A 22,861-nucleotide genomic window follows, 5' to 3' on the forward strand; every position below is an offset into this window, starting at 1 on the left:
GTGGAGCTCAGCTGGGTAAGGAAGCGAGAAGCAGAGTGCTAGGAAACGATGGGCGGGACTATTGTTGCCTGGAAACGGTGGAGAAAAAGCCCCGGGCCTCAGTCTTCCCAAGGGCCAGGTTGATTCCGCTTATATCAATCAGTACGTTACAGCCGCGCGGACGGCGCTTTCCACGTGTTTCCTGCTCAGATAGGGAAGCCCAGTTTCCAAGGCCTGGACTTTTCTTGGTTCCCTGAGCAAGTTAATCTCCTCGGCAGTTCTCTGGGCTGGTGTTTGTCCCCGAAAATTTCAGCCCTTCGATACGCAAATTAGAGGACTTTTGCTCCTCGAATGGGGGATGGAAGCGATTACTTTCCTTACTCTCACAGGAGATCCAGGTCCCGTTCACCAAGTTATGAAGCTTTCCCACATTCATTTAGTCAATAGACATCAAGCTCATGCTGTGTTCGAGGCATTGTGTTAAGCGGGAATTCAAGACAGGTAAGACTTGGTATGGGTCCCAGCCTTAAAGCTTAGGAGGAAGCGCCATGGAGACAGACAAGTTTACAAATAACAGCAAAGAGTTATAGAGGATATGACGGAAGTGTGGCCAGAGTACATAAAGGAGAGAGTGGTCATGGGAAATGTGTGTCAGAAAGGCTTTTTTTTTTTTTTTAAAGGAGATGACTTTTGATATCCTTCAGGGGTTATCCGTTCGCTGAGATGCAACCCTCCCAACCTGATCCCCAATTTCCAGGGCAGGTTACTCTCTCCCAAAAGACACATGTGAGGAAAGACATCAGCCAACCATCTGTAGAAGTAGCTTGGCTGAGGGTATAATCTCTAGATGTGTCCAAAGCCAATCAATGTGGCTATGGTGGTAATAACTACCACCATGTGAAAGGGAACTACAAGGTACTCTGTTACATTTATAACCATTCTTAGAATATGCAAACAGAAGGAAGTGGAAAGCAAGAAGTTTAGAAAACAAAGGAGCAAATAATAGGCAAGATTTTGGCAGTGCTTATTCACAGGGAATATATGAGGATGGGCGGATCCAGAGTCCTCCAACTGCCACCTGACCTGGTGGCACGAATCTGGTAGCATCTGATTCATAGAAAGGATCACTGTCATAGATTTATGGGTGCGTCATTGAGCTGCTCCATGGCCTTTCAACTAACTTATGAAGTTTTCTCTAATTTCCTGCTCACCAAAAAAACTTCTTGATTTCATATTTGGCCCCTTACATATCTTGATACCAGGATGAGGATGCCTTTAACAGGAGGCACAAACAGTGGCTGGTATAAAATTGAATACACCTTTTAACTTAAAGTTACAGTTGTAAATTAACAAATGGTCACCCTTAGCGATTCATCTGTGTCCTTTGAGTTTAATTAGTGTGTGCACTGAATAAATCCAAACCAGATCCTGGACTTGCAAAGCTGAAACCATAAGCCCTGGTGATCTCCCCCTCTCCAAGGACTGTTCACACTGGGAAGCCACATGAGGGCAGTCAGCATCCCTCTATCTTAGTCTCTGCTTTAACCACAATGTGATTAGTAGAAATATGTTTTATATTTGTTTCCTCAGCCAGCCTAGGCCTTCACTGAGGACAGGAACCATGTCTTTCTTACCTCTGTATCTCTAGAGCCAAGTGATGCTTGGCAAATGTTCAAAATTTGTTTGGTGTCTGAATGTTTAAATTAGAACCCTCATGGTCAAAGACCACACTAAATTGGAGCTAGACCTTGTGATTCACTCTTCAGTCCCTTCTCCAAGTTGCAACCAGGGTAATCTTTTTGAAATGGAGATTAGATCATGTCACACACACACACAAACACACACACACACCCCAGAAACTCTTTGACAGTTTCCCATTGCTCTTAAATTAAAGACTTAAATCCTTATCATAGTAAGTTAGATGGAGTTCTTAGTTCAAACAATAGAGCTCATTCTAGCCAGTTTAAGCAGTAAAAGGAATTAATTAAAGCTGCTCTGTACAATAAAATTTCTGTGATGATAGAAATGTTCTGTATTTGAGCTGTCCCATAAGGTATCCACTAGCTTCATGTGATTATTGAGCACCTGAGATGCAGCTTCTGTAACTGAAGAACTGAATTAAAATTTTTTTTCATTTTAATTAATTTAAATTTAAATAGCCACAGGTGCCTAATGGCTATTCTGTTGTACACCACAGGATTAAAGGATATTAAATAGTTCACAGAATCTCAAGATGGACCAAAGAGTCAGACTTGGGGTCTATACCCACTGAGTAAACCTCAGTGTCTAAACCTCACTGAGGGACTTCTCAGGGAGCACCCCAGTGCCATTGAACATAGACACTGCAGCTGGGCACTGGACACAAGAACTTCCCCCACTATTAGTCCCCCAAATCAGATACCTCCAATGCTATCTTGTCAGACATGTATTCCACGCTGTGCCTGCTTCCTCTGCTATATGCCTCTGAACCAAAGGTTCTGCCTGATCAAAGGAGCCCAGGTGATGGATGCCCAAGTTGCAAGGGAGGCTGGGAAGACCAGTTTCTGGATTCCACCTCTTGGAGGCAGTACTTAATGTGGGAAATTCCCCACACAAAGAAGAGTGTTGAGAAGATGCTGGATGTCCAAAGGGTATGACAAAAGTCTACTTTGCGTGGTCTGTAAAAGTCCTTTTCAAACTTTAATATGCAGACAGATCATCTGAGGATCTTGTTAAAATGCAGATTCTCACTCAGCTGATCTGGAGGGAAGGAGGAAAAAGATTCTGCGGTTCCAGCAAATGTTGCCCATGTTGCTAATCCACAGACCACATTTTGAGTATTTAAAAAAAAATAACAACGTTATTGAAATATAATTCACATTCCATACAATTCACCCTTTTGTCATGTGGCTGGTTCTCAGAGGCCTTGGCTTCTCTTGATTTGGATGTTTCTGAGCCTGTTCTCCAGCTCTCTTGTGAATCCTATGAGGCACTAATATCCTTTCAATAATTCCGTCTCTTATGAAGTTAACAGAATTTGGTTTCAGTATTTTGCATTTAAGAACTCTGACATCTTCTGATCCACTTGGAGTTTTAATCTCAGGACACGAGCATATGGGAGGCAAATGGGAGATCTCTAGTCCTTCTCATGCTGTTAGGGAGAAGGACAAGTGTAAAAACATTGTTTCTGAGATGTGTGTGCTTAATTACATATATAACAGCTTTACTGAGGTATAAGTCACAAAATATAATACCCTTTAAAGTATACAACACAGTGCTTCTTGGATATTCAGAGTTTAGCAATCCTCATTTTGTTTTGTTTTGTTTTGTTTTGAAATAGCTTTCAAGAGTCTTTCCAGACTCAAGGGACTTCGAGCATATCTACATGGAATCTACACTTAACGAATCATTCTCACAGCCTCTCAACTCAACTCATTCTGCTCACTCCTTCACTCCTATTCTTAACGCAGTCCCGCCTCGGCACTAGGCCTCACTGATTGGTTGGTGCCGAGTGACGTCATCAGAGCGCGACCTGGCCGCCGCAGCTGGGTGGTCATGTGGCTGGGTGGCCGCCTGTGGCTCCAGGTTTTTGGGCAAGTGTGCTCCAACCTCCGGCGCCTCACCTTTGACAGGACTTGGGGTGGCCGTAGGGGCCCCATGGCGGAAACACTCTCGACCGGGGTCGAGGCAGCGAGCGGGCTGGGGGCTCCGGCTCAGCAAAATGGAGATGCGGGTGGCGACGCGAGGGGTGAGCAGCCCCCAGGGCGCCCGGAGCCAGCGGGTCCAGGAGTGGAGCCGGCTCCGGAGGACGCGAAGCAGGCCGCAGGGAGCGGGGAGCAGGCCGCGACTGCAGCCCCGGGCCCCGGCAAGCGGAAGAAGCGGCGGGGCGCAACCGGGGAGCGCGTCGTGCCGCCCCCGAAGAAGCGGCGGGCAGGCGTTAGCTTCGGCGATGAACACTTTGCCGAGACCAGCTACTACTTTGAGGGCGGCCTGCGCAAAGTGCGGCCCTATTACTTTGACTTCCGAACTTACTGCAAAGGCCGCTGGGTGGGCCACAGCTTGCTGCACGTCTTCAGCACCGAGTTCCGAGCCCAGCCTCTTGCCTACTACGAGGCCGCGGTCAGGGCGGGGCGCCTGCACCTCAACGAGGAGCCAGTACAGGACCTCAGCGTTGTGCTCAAGGTGGAGTCCTCATGGGGCCTGCCCAAAAGGGGGCAGGGTTTTATTTCACAGTCACTAGGGCATAGGTACTGGAGTAAAATCGGGGTAATTCTGAAGCGTTCTCATTTTCACTTGGAACACTCTTTTAGCGCCCGATCTCTGCAGGTAGACAGCCTGTATGCTTCAGAACTCAGCCCACTTATCCCCTCCATCAAGGCGTCTTCGGTGTTTCCAAGACACAGAAGTTGTAATTCTCATAGCTCCTTTTATGCACTGTTTTGTGGCACTGGCGCTTATGACTTTCTACCTTGCATTGTAGATCTCTGTACAAATAGTAATAACCGAGACTATTATTTATATCTCCTGACTGTGTGCTGGGCACAGAGTTAAGCATTAGGTACTTTAACATTTAATTCTAATGACAAACTTGTGGAGTAGATACTGCCACCTCATTTTACCTGTGAGGAAGCTGAGAAAACTAAGGTAAACCTCACAGAGGTAAGGCAACAGTGCCACCTCCAACGCCTGTGTCCTTATAACTTCTGCTTAAATTATTTATCGTAGAGCCTGATAAGATAGAATTGTGAAATGACAGAGATTGAGACTAGAATTGTCTGGCCCAGTGCTTTGACTCTTCTTTAAAATTCCATCACAGCTGAGGTACCAGACACCTTTGTTATTAACACTGCCTCACCATAGTTGTGAGGGGATGCAAGGCATTTGGAGAGTGAGTGGTTTGAATCCCCTCTCCCATCCCAATTTTGAGAAGCACAGGTCTGGACTTACCCTCACATTTTACAGATGAAGAAACTGAGGCCTGGAGAAGTTAAATGACTTTCCTAAGAGCATACAGTAAGCCTGTAGCAAATCCAGGTGTAGAGCCCAAATCTCTGGACTTAGAGCTTGGTGTTTGTTCAAGGTCACAATAAGTGATGATTTATGGAGGGTTTTTTCCTTTATTTTAGAAAAATTTACTTTTTGAATATAACTTTGTGGTAGAGAAAATACGAATAAGCAGAATAACAACAACAAAAATCCATACTCTTACCACCCAGAGATATCACCATTAATGTTTCGTGTATATCCTTCTATGAGTTTTTCAATGCCTGCTATCTACCTGTATGTCTGTGTTTTTGCAAAGTGAGACTACACTATGCACACTGCTTTTTCTGCTTAAGGATGTACTGTGACCATTCTTCCATGTCAGTAAGGAAGAGGGGAGGAAGCTGTGTGTGCTGCTGACTGATTAGAGGTGGCTGGACCCTGGGCTGACTGGTTGCCTATGTCATTGGCAGGACAATGACTTCTTACGGAACACAGTGCACAGGCATGAGCCACCAGTTACAGCAGATCCCGTCCGCCTGCTAGCAGAGAACGAAGATGTGGTGGTTGTAGACAAGCCTTCTTCCATTCCTGTCCACCCGTGTGGCCGCTTCCGACACAACACGGTCATCTTCATCCTGGGCAAGGAGCACCAACTCAAGGAGCTACACCCATTGCATCGGCTTGACCGCCTTACCTCTGGGGTCCTTATGTTTGCCAAGACAGCAGCCGTCTCGGAGAGAATTCATGAACAGGTTCGGGACCGGCAGGTGAGCCAAGCTTTTGCCTCCTGCAGGCCACCTTCTGACCTCATGAATGCTCTGTGTTGAAAGGGTGTCACTGAGTTCTAGATCTGAAGTGAGCCTTTATGTTTATCTGGTCATGCCTTCTATCTTCAGGAAGGTCAACACCTAAAGTGCCAGAGACAGGTTATTATCTCTCATGTTTCAAAAGATCTTTAGAGATGAAATATACTGCCTCTCGGTAATTTGCAGTTTTGAAGATTTAAAGTGCTGACAGGCTGAGCAAGGTTTTTAAGACTGTGGGGAGAATCTACTTGGTGGGAAGAATTCTGGATGGCGTTAGAAGATGCTTGGGTAGAAGAGTTTTAAATGGTGGTGATTGTGGTCTTGAGACTTGTAATTCTGGATCTGATTGTAATGTATTTATTGTTTACTGTATACCAAGCTCCAGTACCAAGTACGTTAGAGCCCAGCTGACTGAATCCGTATAACAGCCCTGTTGGGGTAAATGCTTTTCTAATCAGACATTTTCCAGACAAGTTAATGGGATTTAAAGAGGCTAAGTAAGTAATGTGCCTAGGATTGCACAACTGGCAAATGGTGGAGCTGGGGTTTGAATCTTCTTCTGTCTGACACAAGTCCATTGTCATCACTGCAGAGGGTTTGGGCTTCATGCGTTTAGGCTTTGTGCTGACTTTCTCCCTCTTCCCTCCTGTGTAGCTGGAGAAGGAGTATGTGTGCCGGGTGGAGGGGGAGTTCCCTGCCGAGGAAGTAACCTGCAAGGAACCCATCTTGGTGGTGTCCTACAAGGTAGGGGTATGCCGTGTAGATCCTCGGGGCAAGCCCTGTGAGACAGTGTTCCAGAGACTGAGCTACAATGGCCACTCCAGTGTGGTACGATGCCGGCCACTCACAGGCCGCACCCACCAGATCCGAGTCCACCTCCAGTTCCTGGGTCACCCCATCCTCAATGACCCCATCTACAACTCAATCGCCTGGGGCCCCTCCCGAGGCCGAGGTGGCCACATTCCAAAGACAGATGAGGAACTACTGCGGGACCTTGTGGCAGAGCACCAGGCCAAACAGAGTCTGGATGTGCTAGATCTCTGTGAGGGTGACCTGTCTCCAGGACTCCCAGACTCTACAGCCCCTTCCTCAGAGCTGGGCAAAGACTGCCTAGGAGAGTTGGCTGCATCTGCCCAGAAGATGGATGGAGCAGTTGAAGCAGGCCCTCAGGATCTGGACACAGTGCCCTTGGCATCAGGGAAAGCAACGGAAATCGATGTCGTGGATCAAGAGACAGACCCACTGTGTGCAGAGTGCCGGCTAGTGCGACAGGACCCCTTGCCCCAGGACCTTGTGATGTTCCTGCATGCCCTGTGCTATAAAGGGCCAGGCTTCGAGTACTTTTCACCAATGCCTGCCTGGGCACAGGATGACTGGCAAGAGGACTGAGGGCTGTGGCCAATGGAGGGATTACTTCTTGAACTGGAACAGGGATGGGCCATGAAGTAGGAGTTGACCACATGGGGTGGTACTCAGACTTTCTCAGGGGTGAGGTTGGGCTCTTAAAGGACCTGCTCATACTTGCTACCTCCTTCCTTCTTCTCCCTCCAGCTAGAGTTTGGGGACTTTTTGGTTTGTAAATAGATCTCTTTTTCTAATACCGTGTGTGTCTGGTTTTCTTACTACTTGTCATTTTGGTTTTTTAATTGAGGTAAAGTTCACATAACACAATTACCATTCTAAAATATACAGTTTAGTGGTGTTTCATACATTCACCATGATGTGCAGCCATCACCTCTTAATTAGTTCCAAAACATTTTCATCACCCAAAAGGAAACCCATACTCTTTGAATAGGTAATCCCCATTTCCTCTTCCTCCTAGCCCCTGATTCCATTAGTCAACCTTCTGTCTCTATGGATTTGCCTATTCTGGACATTTTTTACAAATGGAATCAGATAATATGTGACCTTTTGTGTCTGTCATCTTTTGTTTAGCATAGTGTTTTTAGGGTTCATCCAGTTTTGTTTTTTTGGCCACACCATGTGACATGTGGGATCCTAGTTCCCTGACCAGGGATCAAACCCGCGCCCCCGGCATTTGAAGCACGGAGTCAACCATTGGACCGCCAGGGAAGTTCCCTGAGTTAATCCAATTTATAGCATGCATCAGTACTTCATTCCTGTCTATGGCTGAATAATATTCCATTGCATGGTTATACCACATTTTGTATATCCATTCATTGGTTGATGGACATTGGGTTGTTTCCACCTTTTGGCGATTGTGAATAGTGCTGCTATGAACATTTGTATACAAATTTTTGTTTGAATACATGTTTTCTGTTCTTTCAAGTATATACCAAGGAGTGGAATTGCTGGGTCATATGGTAATTCTGTGTTTAATTTTGGGGGAAATCACCAAACTTTTCCACAGCAGCTGAACCATTTTACATTCCCACGGGCAATGCACAAGGGTTCCAGTTTCTCTCCATTCTCACCAACACTGGTTATTTTCCATTGTTTTTATTGTAGTCATCCTAGTGGGATTGAAGTATTATCTCATTGTGGTTTAGATTTGCATTTCCCTTGTAACTAATAATGATAAACATCTTTTCATGTGCTTGTTGGACATTTGTGTATCTTCTTTGCAGAAATGTCTATTCAAATCTTTTGCCCATTTTTAATTCAGATTGGCTTGTTTTTGAGTTATAAGAGTTTTTATATATTCTGGATACAAGACCCTTAAAAGATACATGATTTGCAAATATTTTCTCCCATTTTGTAGGTTGTCTTTTCACTTTATTGGCAGTGTCCTGTGATTCACAAAACTTTATTTGTTTATTATTTATTATGGTAAGAACACTTAACGTGAGATCTACCTCTTAACAAATTTCAACGTGTACAATACGATATTGTTAACTGTAGGCACGGTGTGGTACAGCATCTCTGGAACTTAAGTATCTTGCGTAACTGAAACTTTATACTTGTTGAATAGCAATTCCCCATGTCCCCCTGCCCCCAATACCTGGCATCATCATTCTACTCTCTGCTTCTATGTGTTTAACTATTTTAGATACCAGGAAAGAAAAACTCATTTTCCTTTACTCACAGAATACTCTGTACTTCAAATATGTGGTGGTTTCCCCACATCAAGCAATTCTCTGACACAAGCTGGGTGTCCTACACTGTAACTCATCTCTGACACCATCTACCTGGAGATAGGGTCAGATGCCACAAGTTAAGGACTTGGTCCCACAAGACTTGCCCCAACTTCAAATGCCAATGGCAAGTCCAGATTGTTACCTGTGCTTCTGACCAGCTGTGAATCAAAGGTTCTCACAAACGCCTCCTCAGGTTCAACCATTTATTAGAATGGCTCACAGAACTCAGGAAAGCAGTTTCCTTACTCGATTACTGGTTTCTTACAAGGGATTTTAAAGGACAGGAAAAACAAGCAAGATGAAGAGATACACAGGGTCTGGAAGTGTTCTGAGCACAGGAGCTTCTGACCCCATAGAGCTCAGGTGTGCCACTCTCCAGCATGTGGATGCCTTCTTGCTCACCAGCTCGGAAGCTCTCTGAACCTAGGAGATTTTTAGGGAGGTTGCATTACTGAGGCATGACTGATTATATCATTGGCCATTGGTTATTAAGTCAACCTCTAGCCCTTCTCTTCCGGAGGTTGGAGTTTGGTGGTGGCGCTGGAAGTTCCAGGGTTGGTTCCTCTGGCAACCAGCTCCCATCCTTAAGGGTTTTCCAAAAGTCACTGCATTAACATAAACTTTTTTTTGGCCGTGTGGCGTGGCATGCGGGATCTTATTTCCCTGACCAGGGATCCAACCCGCGTCCCCTGCAGTGGGAGTGAGGAAGGGGCATATTTTGGGGTGACATTTTGGTTTCCTTCAGCTGGATCATATGGTATTTCTGCTTTTAATTTTTTGAGGGCCCTCCATAGTGGTTGCACCATTGTACAATTCTATCAGTGCACAAGGGTTCCAATTCTCTACATCCTCTCCAACACTTGTTACTTTGGTTTTTTGATAGTAGCCATTTTCATCACCCAAAAGGAAACCCATACTCTTTAAATAGGCCATGCAAATGGCCAACAAGCATATGAAAAGATGCTCAACATCAGGGCAATGCAAATCAAAACTATCAAAGATATCACCTCACACCCATTAGGATGGCACATACTGAACAGTAGTGTGGGTGGAGAAACACATTTAGTTTATATGCTTTTAGTGGTTCACACTGGTTGTTAACCACCTACTATATGCCAGACATTATTTAGTGCTGGGATACAGAAATGAATGACTAGGCCCTGCCCTGATAGAACACATATGTTTAAGTGTGCAAAATACAAAGGGAACCAGTGGCGTATGGCATAATTCAGTCTGGAAGTGCCAGCACAGATTTCCCAGAGGAAGAGGCATTTAACAATGAGTTAGAATTTGCCCAGTAGAGACATGAGAAGGATTCCAGGTAGAGGGGAAATGTGAGAGAAGGCAGGCGTATTCCAGAGCTAGAGAAGATGGAGGCGGCACCCAAGAAGAAATGTTTTCGGGACTTTTGGCCCTCTGATCTCAGTGTATGATTCACTGTCACTGACTATGGAAGTCTTTGCATGGCTTGTATTTCAACAGGGCGCTCTGAACTACAAAGCATAGAAACAGCCTGGATAAGACAAGATTCACATGGATCTGAGTATCTGCCCAACTTTGTGAAAACTCTATCTCTTTAATCTCTTATGAGCCAACCAATTCCTCTTATCACTGAGACCCTCCTTAACTCAGGAGCTCTGGTTTCCTAGGACTGGCAAAAATCAGATGTCTGGTAAAACTCATTGATTCAGCAGACATTTGAGTACCAACTGTGTACTAAGTTTATACCAGACTCTGGTTATGTAATGGTGAATAAGATAGATGTGGTCCCTGCTCTTATGGAGTACACAGTCTGCAGTGTACAACATGATGTGGGGAAGACCAGTAAACGGTTAACATGCAGGGAAGTCAATGTTCTGTGTGATGAGAGGAGGAAGGGGCCAGAGGCTACCTCCATACCTAGTCTGTTGTCTTCCAGGGTTCTGAATGGGAACATTAACCTTTGCCCATTTTCTTTCCCTCTCTAGTCCTCTTATTCGCATTCTTTTAGTCAGCTTCAGAGGTTCTTGAAGTAAGGACACATGGATGGGCTTGATAGGGTCCCTGGATCTCTTGAAATTGTATGCAAAATTTTCTGTATGTATATTTTTTTCTGAGGAGTCTATATATTTCAACAAATCCTTCAAATCTGCATTGTCTAATACTAGCCATGTGTGGCGATTTAAATTTAAATTAATTAAAATTAAATAAAATTTAATATGCAATTATTCAGTTGCACTAGCCACATTTCCAATGTCCAATTCACTTGGTCTATTGCACAGCACATGTGGAGAGCACTTCCATCATCACACGAAGTTCTATTGAGCAGCATTACTTCAGTCTCTATTGAAAACAAAAATCCCTGAGTACCATGACTCCACTAGTCTGCAGACACTTAAGAAACCGGGGTTTTGTGTGCGTGTGTGTGTGTGTGTACGTGCCCATGCATGTGTTCTTCCACCTTCTACGTGCTAGTCAAGTAATTGGTCTCTGTGTCAGTCAGTTACTGTGCTAGGTGCTAGAACAGTTGTAGAGAATCTGTGAAAAAGTTATTGCCCTTAAGGAGCTCAGGTTGAATCCAGTTTATCTTTCCTCTAGTTAACAGTTGGCTGGACTTGAATGTGTTTTTTTCCCCTTGTAAAATGTTACCCTTTTTATTTATTTATTTTTAATGTATTTGTTTTTGGCTGCATTGGGTCTTCATTGCTGTGCACGGGCTTTCTCTAGCTGTGGCGAGCAGGGGCTACTCTTCGTTGCGGTGCGCGGGCTTCTCATGGCAGTGGCTTCTCTTGTTGCGGAGCACGGGCTCTAGGCACGCGGGCTTCAGTAGTTGTAGCACGTGGTCTCAGTAGTTGTAGCTTGCGGGCTGTAGAGTGCAGGGCCAGTAGTTGTGGCGCATGGGCTCAGTTGCTCCGTGGCATGTGGGATCTTCCCGGACCAGGGCTCGAACCCGTGTCCCCTGCATTGGCTTGTGGATTCTTAACCACTGCACCACCAGGGAATCCCATGATAGCCTTTTTAAAAATTTAATTTTTATTATATGCCCCCTCTCCTTACCCCTACTCTGGAGGTAACTACTATTAATAATTAAATGGTCTTTTTATGGACTGTTTTCTCTTCAGAGATACATAAATCTATCTGTATTTTTAAATAAAAATGGGATCAGGCCTTACAAATTTTTCTGCAACTTGCTTTTCCCTAGGACTTTTAAAAAATAATAGCTGCCTTGTGTTCCATTGTGTGACTACACCATACATTAATCCATCCCCTATTGTTGAAATTTTAGGTATTTGCAGTTTTTCATTATTACAAACTATAGTGAACCTCCTTATAATACCATACTACCCTACAAAAAGATTAAACCAATTTACATTCCCATCAGTAAGTAGTGTGAGAGGTAGAGGCAAAGGCAGCTGAATGTAGTGACTGAAACGGCTGGTTAGGCAACTGCATTTTCAAGTTTGGCTTTAGTTCCAGCTGTGGGTTGTAATCATAGGTTTCCCAGAATGTCTGTATCTCTCAATGGATGACCTAGGTTTGCTTGGGTCAGTCTTGCTCCCAAAGGCTTAGTTTAGAGAAAATGGGCTCATTTCAAAGCCTCTTTAGGCTTTGGATCACTGGTCCTCAGGGCTGAGGATTTTCTAGAACACAGAATTATTGAAAACAAATTATTGAATTATTGAAAATGGAAGCGGAGCAGCTTAATGAATGTGACCAGGTTTGGGATGGATAAGTTTATTGGAGTCAGAGGTACCATCACCAAGGCACTCATTCTGCTTAGAACACTGCTTGGCACATGGCAAACAATATTGTCTATGATTATGACTATTGTTTTCTTCCCCTCCAAACCCTCTGTGTACCCTCCTTTTCCTTTCATTTGAAGCTTGTCCATGTTTTCAAAACTGCAACATTTTTATCAGCCATTAACCACATCAAAACAGTTAAGAATTGCCTACTAAAGTTGACCAGTGATTCCACTTGTAACTATATACCTAGAGAAACACTTGAATATGTACCCCAGAAGACATGTATAAGAACATCCACAGCAGCATTCTTATAATAGCAAAAGACCGGAGACAACTGAAGTATCTGTCCATAAGAGAATGGATAGATAATTATATATTCAGACAATTGTATAATAAGCAGCAGTAAAAATGAATGAATTATATGGATAAAACAGTTTTGAGTGAAAGAAGTCACAGATGAATGATTCCATTTATATAAAATTCAAAAACAGACAAGACAAATATATATATATATATTCCTAAAATGTTATATATATGTATGTGTGTATATGTATATATGTATATTTGGTAAAAAAAAAAAGTAAAAGGATGATTAACACAAAATTCAGTGAAGTAGTTTTCTCTTTGGTGGGAGGATGCGAGCAGGGAGGGGCACACAGGAAGCTTCAAAGGTCCTAGTAATATTCTATTTCTTTAGCTGGGTTGTATATACATTGTACTGGTTTTATGCTTTTAAACTATACATACACAATATATTACATGTATGTATTATATCATTGTATGTATAATACCTTTCAAGGTAAAAAAAAATTTTTTTTTAAGCGTTAAAAGATCTCTCTCTCTCTTTTTTTAACCTTTGGCTATCTCTGAAATAGTGACTCTCCTGGTCACCCACTGCACAACTCCCAAGGTCTATTTGACCTCCATGCAGCTGGTGGGCACCACTCCCAAGTGTTTGGCCATGGGTCGCTTTCACCAGGTATGGAAAAAGAGCACCATATGTCTGGAATTTTGGAGACAGCAATGATAAGCAATATATAATAATTTGCAAAAGTGACTGACCACTTTAATATGCCTTAGCAGATTGAAATAATGCTTCTTTATCATAACAGAGCTGAGAGATCTAAAAGCAGTTTAGAGTTTTGGTATTCTAGATTTGGCATACTTTCAGACACAACGAGAGCCCTGTGCATTGCATTTCCTAACACTTTATTAGTGTGGCATCTAGACACAAAATTCTTGAAAATACTTCATTAATTCAAGTAAACAATAAATGATACAATTTTTCTGGTTCTTTTTTCTTGTAAACTTTCCAACATTTGAAATGGAGTAAGAATAGCTTTATATTTCAACCTAAATGCTAAATTGTCCAGAATCAGAATTGAGGCAAAATTATAAGGATTAAGAATTTTACAAGCAAAGGAATGTTAAAGATTGCCAGAAAATCACCAGAAGCTAGAAAAGAGATGTGGAACAGATTCACTCTCACAGCCCTCGGATGGAACCAACCCTATTGACACCTTGATCTCAGACTTCCAGTCCTCAGAGCTATGAGATAATTTCTGTTGTTTAAGCCAAAAGAAAAAAAAATTAAGTCCTCCATCATGGGCTAAAATAAAGGTTGCCTCTGTTACTTGCTGGGTTATACCAAAAAATGATTACTGACAGTCATTGAAAGGAGAGTTGATTTTAAGTGATCCTTTTAGTGAGCACATAGAAACTACTGTCAAGGAGCTATTTCAGTTTTCTGAAAGCAAAATTTTATTTTAGGTGTCAAGTTTCTATATTATTCAAGTATTTAAAAATCAGAATTTAAAATCTATAGCTGTATTAGCTATCAACAGAAAGTTGATCATTGAGACGACTTGGAATTGTTACTGGTCTGTTGTTATCACTCAGTATGCTGTCATAGTTCAGAACAAATATAGCCTTCATTTGTCCATCGTAACATTTCTAAGCATTTACTGAAGGCATCTGATCTAGAATTGATAAATGTAAATCAAAAGATTCAGATAAAAATACTTAAGAAAGTCAGAATCTTTGAGAAAGCCAGAGGGGAAAAAAGTGCTTAGAGTCAATGACCTTTTATTTAGCCCAAAGAGAAATATGAAAAACTTACCACTCCATAGTACCAAAATCAGAAAAGGAATTATTGCTTCTAACTCCATGGAATCATCAGTCATGTCCTCAGGTCCTTCATCCATTAATTTCACCTATTGAAGTTGGGTTTGACCCAGTTTTACTTCATTCTGGAGATTTCAAATGAATATTTGAAATTTGAAATCTGGGGCATTGCTCATCCTCACTGTGATGAGAAGGAAAGGTGTAACTGGTTCCTGCTTGCTATCTATCCATAGCTATCTTTGCAGAAGATACAAAGCATGGGATATAAGCAAGTGTTATTCCCCCTTTCCCCTAGTCTATTGCCATTTATTCACTTTGTCTTCCTGAACAAGTTTACTATAAACTAGATTTCAATTTTTGCTCTATCGATCTTCAATATGAAAATATTGTTTACTTTTCAGCTTAGTAGGCATTCCCAGAAGTTGTTATGGCAAGGTGGATGTTTTCATATGATAGCATGCAGCTGAGGGAATAATTTGAGGAAAAAAAAAGTTTTGAGTTGATGTTGCAGACTCAGAGAAGAATGCCTGGATTCATTCTTGAACTTCTCCAGGTCTTGTCACAACTGTCTTCCCAGAGATGATTCTCAGTGGGACCATACTTCCTAATGGTAAGGAACAGAATGAATTCACTTCTGATATTGCCTGCCTCTCAAAACCAGTCTTTGTTAAGTCTTGCAGCCCTGGGTCTGAGTTTCTCTTGTAAGAGTTAAGAAACAAACTGGAGGCACACCAAAAAAAAAAAAAAAAAAAAAAATTCCTGGATTTCACTTCTTCCTTCAGAGCTTTGTCCATGAGGGCTGCTGACATATAAGGATCTGCCCAGGCAGCATACCATCACCAACTAAACACTGGACAGTTCTTCCCAGAGCACCTCATTCTCCACAGAGAATGGGTCTTCTTGAAGCTGGACTCAGAGAATGAAGATCCATTCCCTGGCACTGAAGTAACAGGAAAGCTGGAATATCTTGGTAATGCATCGGGCTGTGCAATGGTTCTTTCTCTCCTGGTCTTCCAGAGGTGAGAGGTCCTGCAATAGTTCAGGATAGGACTTTTGAAGAATCCTGGTGTTGATGGAGAATGATTTCCTTGAGCTGTGGTTTGTTGACAAATTTGGGGGAGTAATGGGGATATTTCAAAACATATGAGCCATTCAGGCAGAACTATCTTGTCCAAGTCTTCAGTTGCAGCTTCTCCAGTAGATGGCGCCTCTAACACTTTACTGCCTTCCTTCATTACATTGATAAATTTTTCTCCATTACTACTAATCCAAGTCCCCACACCCCTGCCCTCAGGCTTTTAAATAATCTGGCATGTTGTTAATCCTTTTTTTTTTTTTTTTTTCCCAGCTGTGACTCCAGACAGGATCCAAGAGGAGTTTTACAATCTTTTCTCTGGGTTTTAAAGAGACTTACTTTACCCTTCTGTGTTAGCCTGAATCCTTTTGATTCTCTCAGAAACAGGTAAAATAAGCACAGTTCTTATACATCAGGAGATCATAGAAATGCAAAAAACTGGGACTGTCATAGCAGGACTTACTGCAATTTCATATGAAAGAAACCACAAATGAACTAAGCATGAAAAGAGGTAAAGAACTGAGGAAAAGAAAAGTGAGCTTCCACTCACAATTTCTTTTTTTCTCTAGACACTTCCAGTGCTTTATAGTTTCAGCTGAAGATTTTCCTTTAAGAAAATAACCCACTCACTTTTTATTTATAGAGACTGGACACATTGATAGACCTTATCAATTTTCCATAGGAAGTCATCACTGCAAGAAGCAGGAAAAACTCAGAAAAATGACGGAGACTTGTCAGTCTTTAGAGAGGACGCAGCACCAATGCACAATTTCAATACTATTTGGCAAGTGCTGGGGGAAACACAGGGAGCTTCAGGAGCATCTAGGAGGGGTACGAAGGCCCAGAAGCAGGAGAGCACAGGACTAGGTGAGGGAAAGCTAAGAAGGAGCTGCAGGTTGTAGGGCTAGGGGAGTCTTCTTGATGGGGGTGACATCTAAGCTGAGATCTGAAGGGGGAGCAGGAGCCAGCCAGGCAGGGGTTGATGGGAAGGAGGCACAGGGCAGCAGGAGCATGATCCAGGGAGAGGAGTAGGTAAAGCATCTGCAAAGGTCTCGGGGAGAGAGAGCAAGGCCTAGTTCAGAGGAAGCTTAAGATCAATGTCTTGATGGCACTTTAGAAAAATCTCTCAGGCGCTCTTAACCTTTTTTGTGACATAGATCTTTGGTAGTCTGGTGAAGCCTATGGGTCCCTTCTCAGAATATTGTTTTTAAATGCATAAAATTAAGTTTGTTGTAATATACAGTCAACCAGTTAAGCTGGAACACAGTTATCAAAATAGTTCAAAAATCTGTGATATAATACCAAGTGAAGCAGAAACAGAAAGACAAATACCATATGATATCACTTACATGTGGAATCTAATCTAACATATATGTGGAATCTACGACACGAATGAACTTATCTACGAAACAGAAACAGACTCACAGACATAGAGAATACAGTTGTGGTTGCTAAGGGGGAAGAGGGGTGGGGAGGGATGGATTGGGAGGTTAGGATTAGCAGATGCAAACTATTATATATAGAACGGATAAACAACAAGGTCCTACTGTATAGCACAGGGAACTATATTCAATATCCTCTGATAAACCATGATGGAAAAAGAATATGAAAAAGAATGTATATATATGTATAACTGAATCACTTTACAGCAGAAATTAACACAACATTGTAAATCAACTATACTTTAATAAAATAAATTTTAAAATTAAAAAAAATCTGTTATCTAATAGTATAATGCATGTACTTTCTTATGAATGCATAAATTTACAAGATCTAATGGCAGGTCCAACAACTACCATTATCTTGAAGTAGTAGTAATGAGCATAAAGCAATAACAGTAATGTGATATAACAATATCTGTTATTTCTATTGGTGACAAAAATCACGGGTAAAGTTAATATTACTGTAGTTTGCTGCTTATCTTTATTGAAGGAAGTGCTTTCAATTAGAGATGAATGAAAATAAAGCTGCAGTTTTTTCCCCAACGAAGTAACCAATTGAATTCTATCCATGGCCCCCTTGGGAGTGTGTAGAATCCGGGTAGAAACACCTCCTAGCAGCAGAGTGGTGAATGGATTACAGAGCAAGGCTGAAGGCAGGTGCTGGAGTGACTCTTAGTCCTCAGCCCAGGCAGGTATCAACATTCCCAAGGGATTTGGATTGACGAAGGAGGAGCCACTGGAGCCTGAATTCCACCTTCAGGGCTGAAAACTTTGCTGAAGACACCTGCCTGGTGCCAGGTTCTGGGGTACCGTACACTGCAGAGAGAATGTGTAAACCATTACCGCAAGGGATTGATGACCACTTTTTACTAATTTCCAGCACCATATAGGATGATGTTAAGAGCCACCAGAGTTCGACAGACTTGGGTTACAATGCCTTTTCTGCAATTACAGAAGCTGTATAACCTTGGGCAAGTTTATCTTTCAGTGTCCTCATTTATAAAATGGAGTAATAAAAATGTCTCTCGTGATCACAGGGTTATGGTTAATTAAAGTGCTGTAATTCATTGTGTTGCCTGTAGATAAATACTGGATAAATGAAGGTTGTTACATGTGAGTTGAATGAATCTGCCCGATGACCTTTCAAGAGGGGAATCTATTCTTTTTCTACTCCTTGTTTTTCCCTCTTTGCTTAAATCCAAGAGAGGAATTAAGACCTTCGCCTTTGGGAAGGTAGATGTTCAGTCTCTGGCTTCTAGATACTACCAAGTTTCCACGTGTTGTCAACATCTTTTTAATGTCGAATACTTTTCTTGAACACCTGCAACCTGCTGGGGGCTGGAAGAGAATCCTCAACACTGTCTCGCGGTAGCTTTTGAAGTGAAAACCCTGGGGTAAGAATCCACAGTAATTGAAGTTCCTCAATCAGGAGCTGGGTTAATTAATATTGACCAGACCACAATTGGAACATATGGGAACAGTAATAATCGTGGAATTCTATGCACTGTTGTTTACTTCATTAAAAAGACATTAAATCCATTTTTTAATTAAACTCCGAATCCCAGAAAATGTCTCTTTCCCAACTTTTTCTTTATCTGCGAGGTCACAATGCTCCCGAACCCGTCTTTCAAAGATTCAAACAGGAGGTTGATTGTGCTAGAGTAAATTGACTAGTAAATCATACCTGGAACAAATATTCAACTGTTTCCATTCCGCAAGCAAATTTACGTTCATCTGTTCAAATCAGAGGCAAAAGCAATTCTCGACGAGGATGGGATTCGAACCCACGCGTGCAGAGCACAATGGATTAGCAGTCCATCGCCTTAACCACTCGGCCACCTCGTCCCCGAAACCTACTCCTTCCTGCTAGCTATAGGGAGTAAAACTAGGGGGATGTGACGCAATGTGATAGAAGCCGCCATTTTGTACGGAAGCAAAGCTCCTATCCTTTTAATAGCAAGAAATCAAAAGAAGATGGCCGCTCCCATACTGTGGGGGATCTGCAATGGGAAGGGACAAAGGAAAATTCGGTAGAAAATGAGATAACCTTGAAAGAAATAAAATCGGCATACAGGCTGCAAAGAAAGTTTGATTAAGGGAGTCTTAGGAAGGCTCTGGACCCTAAGGGGCGGGGCCGACGCGTTGAGCGGCTTTGCGCATGCGCTCCAGCTAGGCGGTTAGATTTGAATGCTTCACTGAGGCCGTCTGGGTGTTGTGAGGTGACGTCGAGGGGTGGCGGTGAGGTGCCTCTCTGAGAAGCGTGCGGACCCCAAACAAATCTGAGGAGAATTTCTCAAGCAGTTGGGCCGCGGCGGGTAACTTTCGGCCTGGGCTTCGCGCGGAGGCATTTAGGTTTTGTCTGAGCGGTCTGAAGGCCCCGCGGTGGGAGGTGGGGGACACTCCTACAGCCAGGCTGCCTCGGAACTCGCTGGGCTCAGGTACGGACTCTTCTCCACGGGTGCGGGGCTCTTTCTTTCCTCACCTCGGCCTGCACATGTGCCGCCTCCCTCCTCCCTAGCAGTCTCCATCCACACCTGGGACCCACGGTGGGGGGACCCGGCTCGCTGGCCCGCGGCGTACCCGCCCGCGGCGCCCCGCCCCGCCCCGCCCCGCCCCGCCCCGCCCCGCCCCGCCCCGCCATCTTCTGTCAGGATTCCGGGACTCTTCCTCGCACCCCAGTTTCTTCTCCTTGGGGAACTCGCGGCTGTTTGCACTTCTTAATCTTTTCTTAGCTATAAGTGAAGTGACAGCAATAAGTGATTTTAAACTCCCGGCTTATGGTTTATTTACAATGTCTGATCGAGTGCTAGCAGCACTGAGCAGATTTTGGGTTTCCGGCGGATGTAATAACGTAAACAAGTAAAGCCAATATTAGTACACCGCAAATAAGTTTTAAAAAATCTTCCTTTGTCCATTATTAGGCCAGAGTTAGGAGTCTTTTCTTGCTGTTTATCTCAATACTAGAGTTTAAGAAAAACTTCTAAAAAAAATACATTGCCGATTGGAATTTTGAAGATAGGTTTATAGAGAGATGGCAGAGAAGACCAAAGCAGAGCTTACTCTAGGTATTAAGATTGAAGTTTTCGGTTGAATTGAATAAGTCGAATTCCTCAGATTTGTATTGGGTTCTTTGTTGTCTTGTGCTAGGGCTGGGAGCGGATGATTCAGTCCCGCATCTAGAGTTTACAGTCCAGAACGGGAAAGAATTAATATACACAAATAACTATAAAACAGGACAATGTAAAGGATTATAGGACATTCTAAAGGAATATGGGAGCACAGAAAAGCTTATTTGATGCTTTTTGGCAATGGAGACTAAAGGAGGCTTCTTGGAGAAAGTGGTATTTGAGGTGGAACTTGAAGGGAAGAATGATTTATAGAGATGAGGAGTTAATGTAAGATTTTGCTAATTAAAGTTTGGGTTCAAAGCAGTATAATTCTTCTTGACTATGTGAATGGCTCGGAATGTTTACAAGATGACAAATAGATGTAAACTGAGTAAAAATATTTGGAGTGGTAGTATTAATGATGTGTTTGATGCTAAGTAAGAGATGGTGGAAGATACTCTAGATATTGTTAGTAGGACAGTGCTGTCCAATAAAACTTTCAGTGTTAATGGTAATGTTTTATTTCTGCGCTGTCTAACGCGGTACTCATTAGTCCCATGTGACGAAGACCTGCAATGTGGCTATTGTAACAAGAACTATATTGTAAATTTTATTTCATTTTAATTAATTTAAATTTTAATTAATTAAAATTTAAATGATATAGACTCTAGACCTGTTCTGTATTGGACAGCACAGATCTAGAGTCTATATCATTGGACACTATGAAATATATTAACTCTAGATAGTGGTGAAGTAAATGAAGGAGTGGACAAATAGCTAGATAGTAGATTTTCAGGTTTTGCAGGCTCCATGGTCTACATGATCTCTGTCACATTTCTTCTTTCTATGCTTTTTGTTTTGTTCTCTGTAACTGATTTAAAATGTAAAAAACTACTGTTAAAGGCCCATTTGGCCCAGCAGCTGTAGTTTGTGGACCTCTGGATTATTCAGACTAGTAGTTCCCAAATTTTCTTGGCTCATGGTGCCCCTAGGACAAAAGAAATACCTAACAGTTCTATCAATATTTATTAAGTGCTTAGGCCCAAACAATTTTAGAAGTTGTTGTTAAATGATTCTAGCTGCTTAGTAGCCATTTGAAAAAAATAATATACATAAATTGAAGTAAAAGATAATATTTTAATTTTATTCATAAATAATTACAATTATTTACTAATTGGATATGTGTGCCTGTTGAATATTGCACACCTTTTAGATTTTGGAATCAGATTGGATACTGCCACCCTCATTTCCAGTACCACATTGATCAAAAGTACTTGCTTTATATCACAGCAACTGCCAAAAATCCAGCTTTGCAGTAATATGTTATCAAAACTAATGTAATGTGAATGGGTACTATTTTGAGCTAGCAGTGATGGATAGATGTTGAGAATTGTTGTTTCTCTCAAAAATTCAAAATATCCCAGAGCACCTTTGTGAGTAAGCTGTAGCACCCCTACCTGTGTGCCAGGTGCACAGTTTTGGAACCAATCAATAATCAATTAATGTGACAGTGATCAAAAGTTCAACCATAATAGCATTTTACACATGAAGCTTAATGTGAGAACCTGGAGTCTCCTATTTCTGTTGGAAGTGGAACTTACAGATATGTACTGAATAGAATATTTTTAAAAGAGGACATCAATAAGCTTTGAATCTTATTACTTAAGTGCCAGCTGGTTTGCAGGTTAGACAAGAATGATGCACAATGACTGTTTCAAACAATGAAGATGTTTAGGTGATCCTGATTTGATAGTATTTACTATTTTTAATCTGTGAATTTTTAATTTATCACTGAATTTGAAAATATTTCCAAAAGAAGAAAAAAATGCAAGACATAGATCATGAAGGCAACTTTAAAGAATTGTTTCTTTTTTTTTTTTTTTTTTTTAATTTTATTTATTTATTTATTTTTGGCTGTGTTGGGTTTTCGTTTCTGTGCGAGGGCTTTCTCTAGTTGCGGAGAGCGGGGGCCACTCTTCATCGCAGTGCTCGGCCTTTCTCTGTCGCGGCCTCTCTTGTTGCGGAGCACAAGCTCCAGACGCACAGGCTCAGTAGTTGTGGCTCACGGGCCTAGTTGCTCCGAGGAATGTGGGATCTTCCCAGATCAGGGCTCGAACCCGTGTTCCCTGCATTGGCAGGCAGATTCTCAACCACTGCGCCACCAGGGAAGTCCAAAGAATTGTTTCTTAATTAGTCATACAGCAAATATTTATAGCTCGTATTATTTACAAAGCACTGTGCTAGATTCTCAGAATATAACAGTGAACATAAGAGACACCAGCCCTATTCTCATGGAGTTTACTGTTGGGGCAAGGGTATGTTGATGCAAATAATCAATAATCAATCTATAGTAAGAATAGAAGAGAGTTTTATTTTAGCCAAACTGAAGACTATACCCTGGGAGACAACCTCTCAGATAGCTCTGAGGAACTGTTCTGGAGAAGCATGATTTTCAGCACAGTTTTATATTTTGTCAGAACAAAGAACATCAAACATGACAAGGGTACTTTCCTTCAGAGTTTCCAAAAAAGACAGATTAG

At 42.2% G+C, this 22,861-nt stretch overlaps 2 protein-coding genes across 4 annotated transcripts in view; both read left to right on the forward strand.

Moving 5' to 3' along the window:
* Positions 1 to 3,120: 3,120 nt before the first annotated feature.
* RPUSD2 (RNA pseudouridine synthase domain containing 2) lies at positions 3,121 to 7,350 on the forward strand. Its single transcript, XM_082387248.1, has 3 exons — positions 3,121 to 4,140; positions 5,415 to 5,711; positions 6,405 to 7,350. Exons 1-3 carry the CDS (start codon positions 3,514 to 3,516, stop codon positions 7,137 to 7,139), a joined length of 1,659 nt encoding a protein of 552 aa, XP_082243374.1. The 5' UTR covers positions 3,121 to 3,513; the 3' UTR covers positions 7,140 to 7,350.
* Positions 7,351 to 19,398: 12,048 nt separating this feature from the next.
* KNL1 (kinetochore scaffold 1) overlaps positions 19,399 to 22,861 on the forward strand; it is a 65,708-nt gene continuing 62,245 nt past the window's right edge. The window contains exon 1 of one of the 3 annotated variants that reach the window (XM_082387212.1): positions 19,399 to 19,529. The gene's annotated coding sequence lies outside the window, so the exon portion shown is untranslated. Of the gene's footprint in view, positions 19,653 to 22,861 lie in introns of all 3 variants that reach the window. The other 2 variants (XM_082387211.1, XM_082387214.1) reach the window with 2 other exon arrangements.

The sequence above is a fragment of the Balaenoptera borealis genome, assembly GCF_965194805.1.
Source record: "Balaenoptera borealis genome assembly, chromosome: 3".
Taxonomy (NCBI): Eukaryota; Metazoa; Chordata; class Mammalia; order Artiodactyla; family Balaenopteridae; genus Balaenoptera; species Balaenoptera borealis.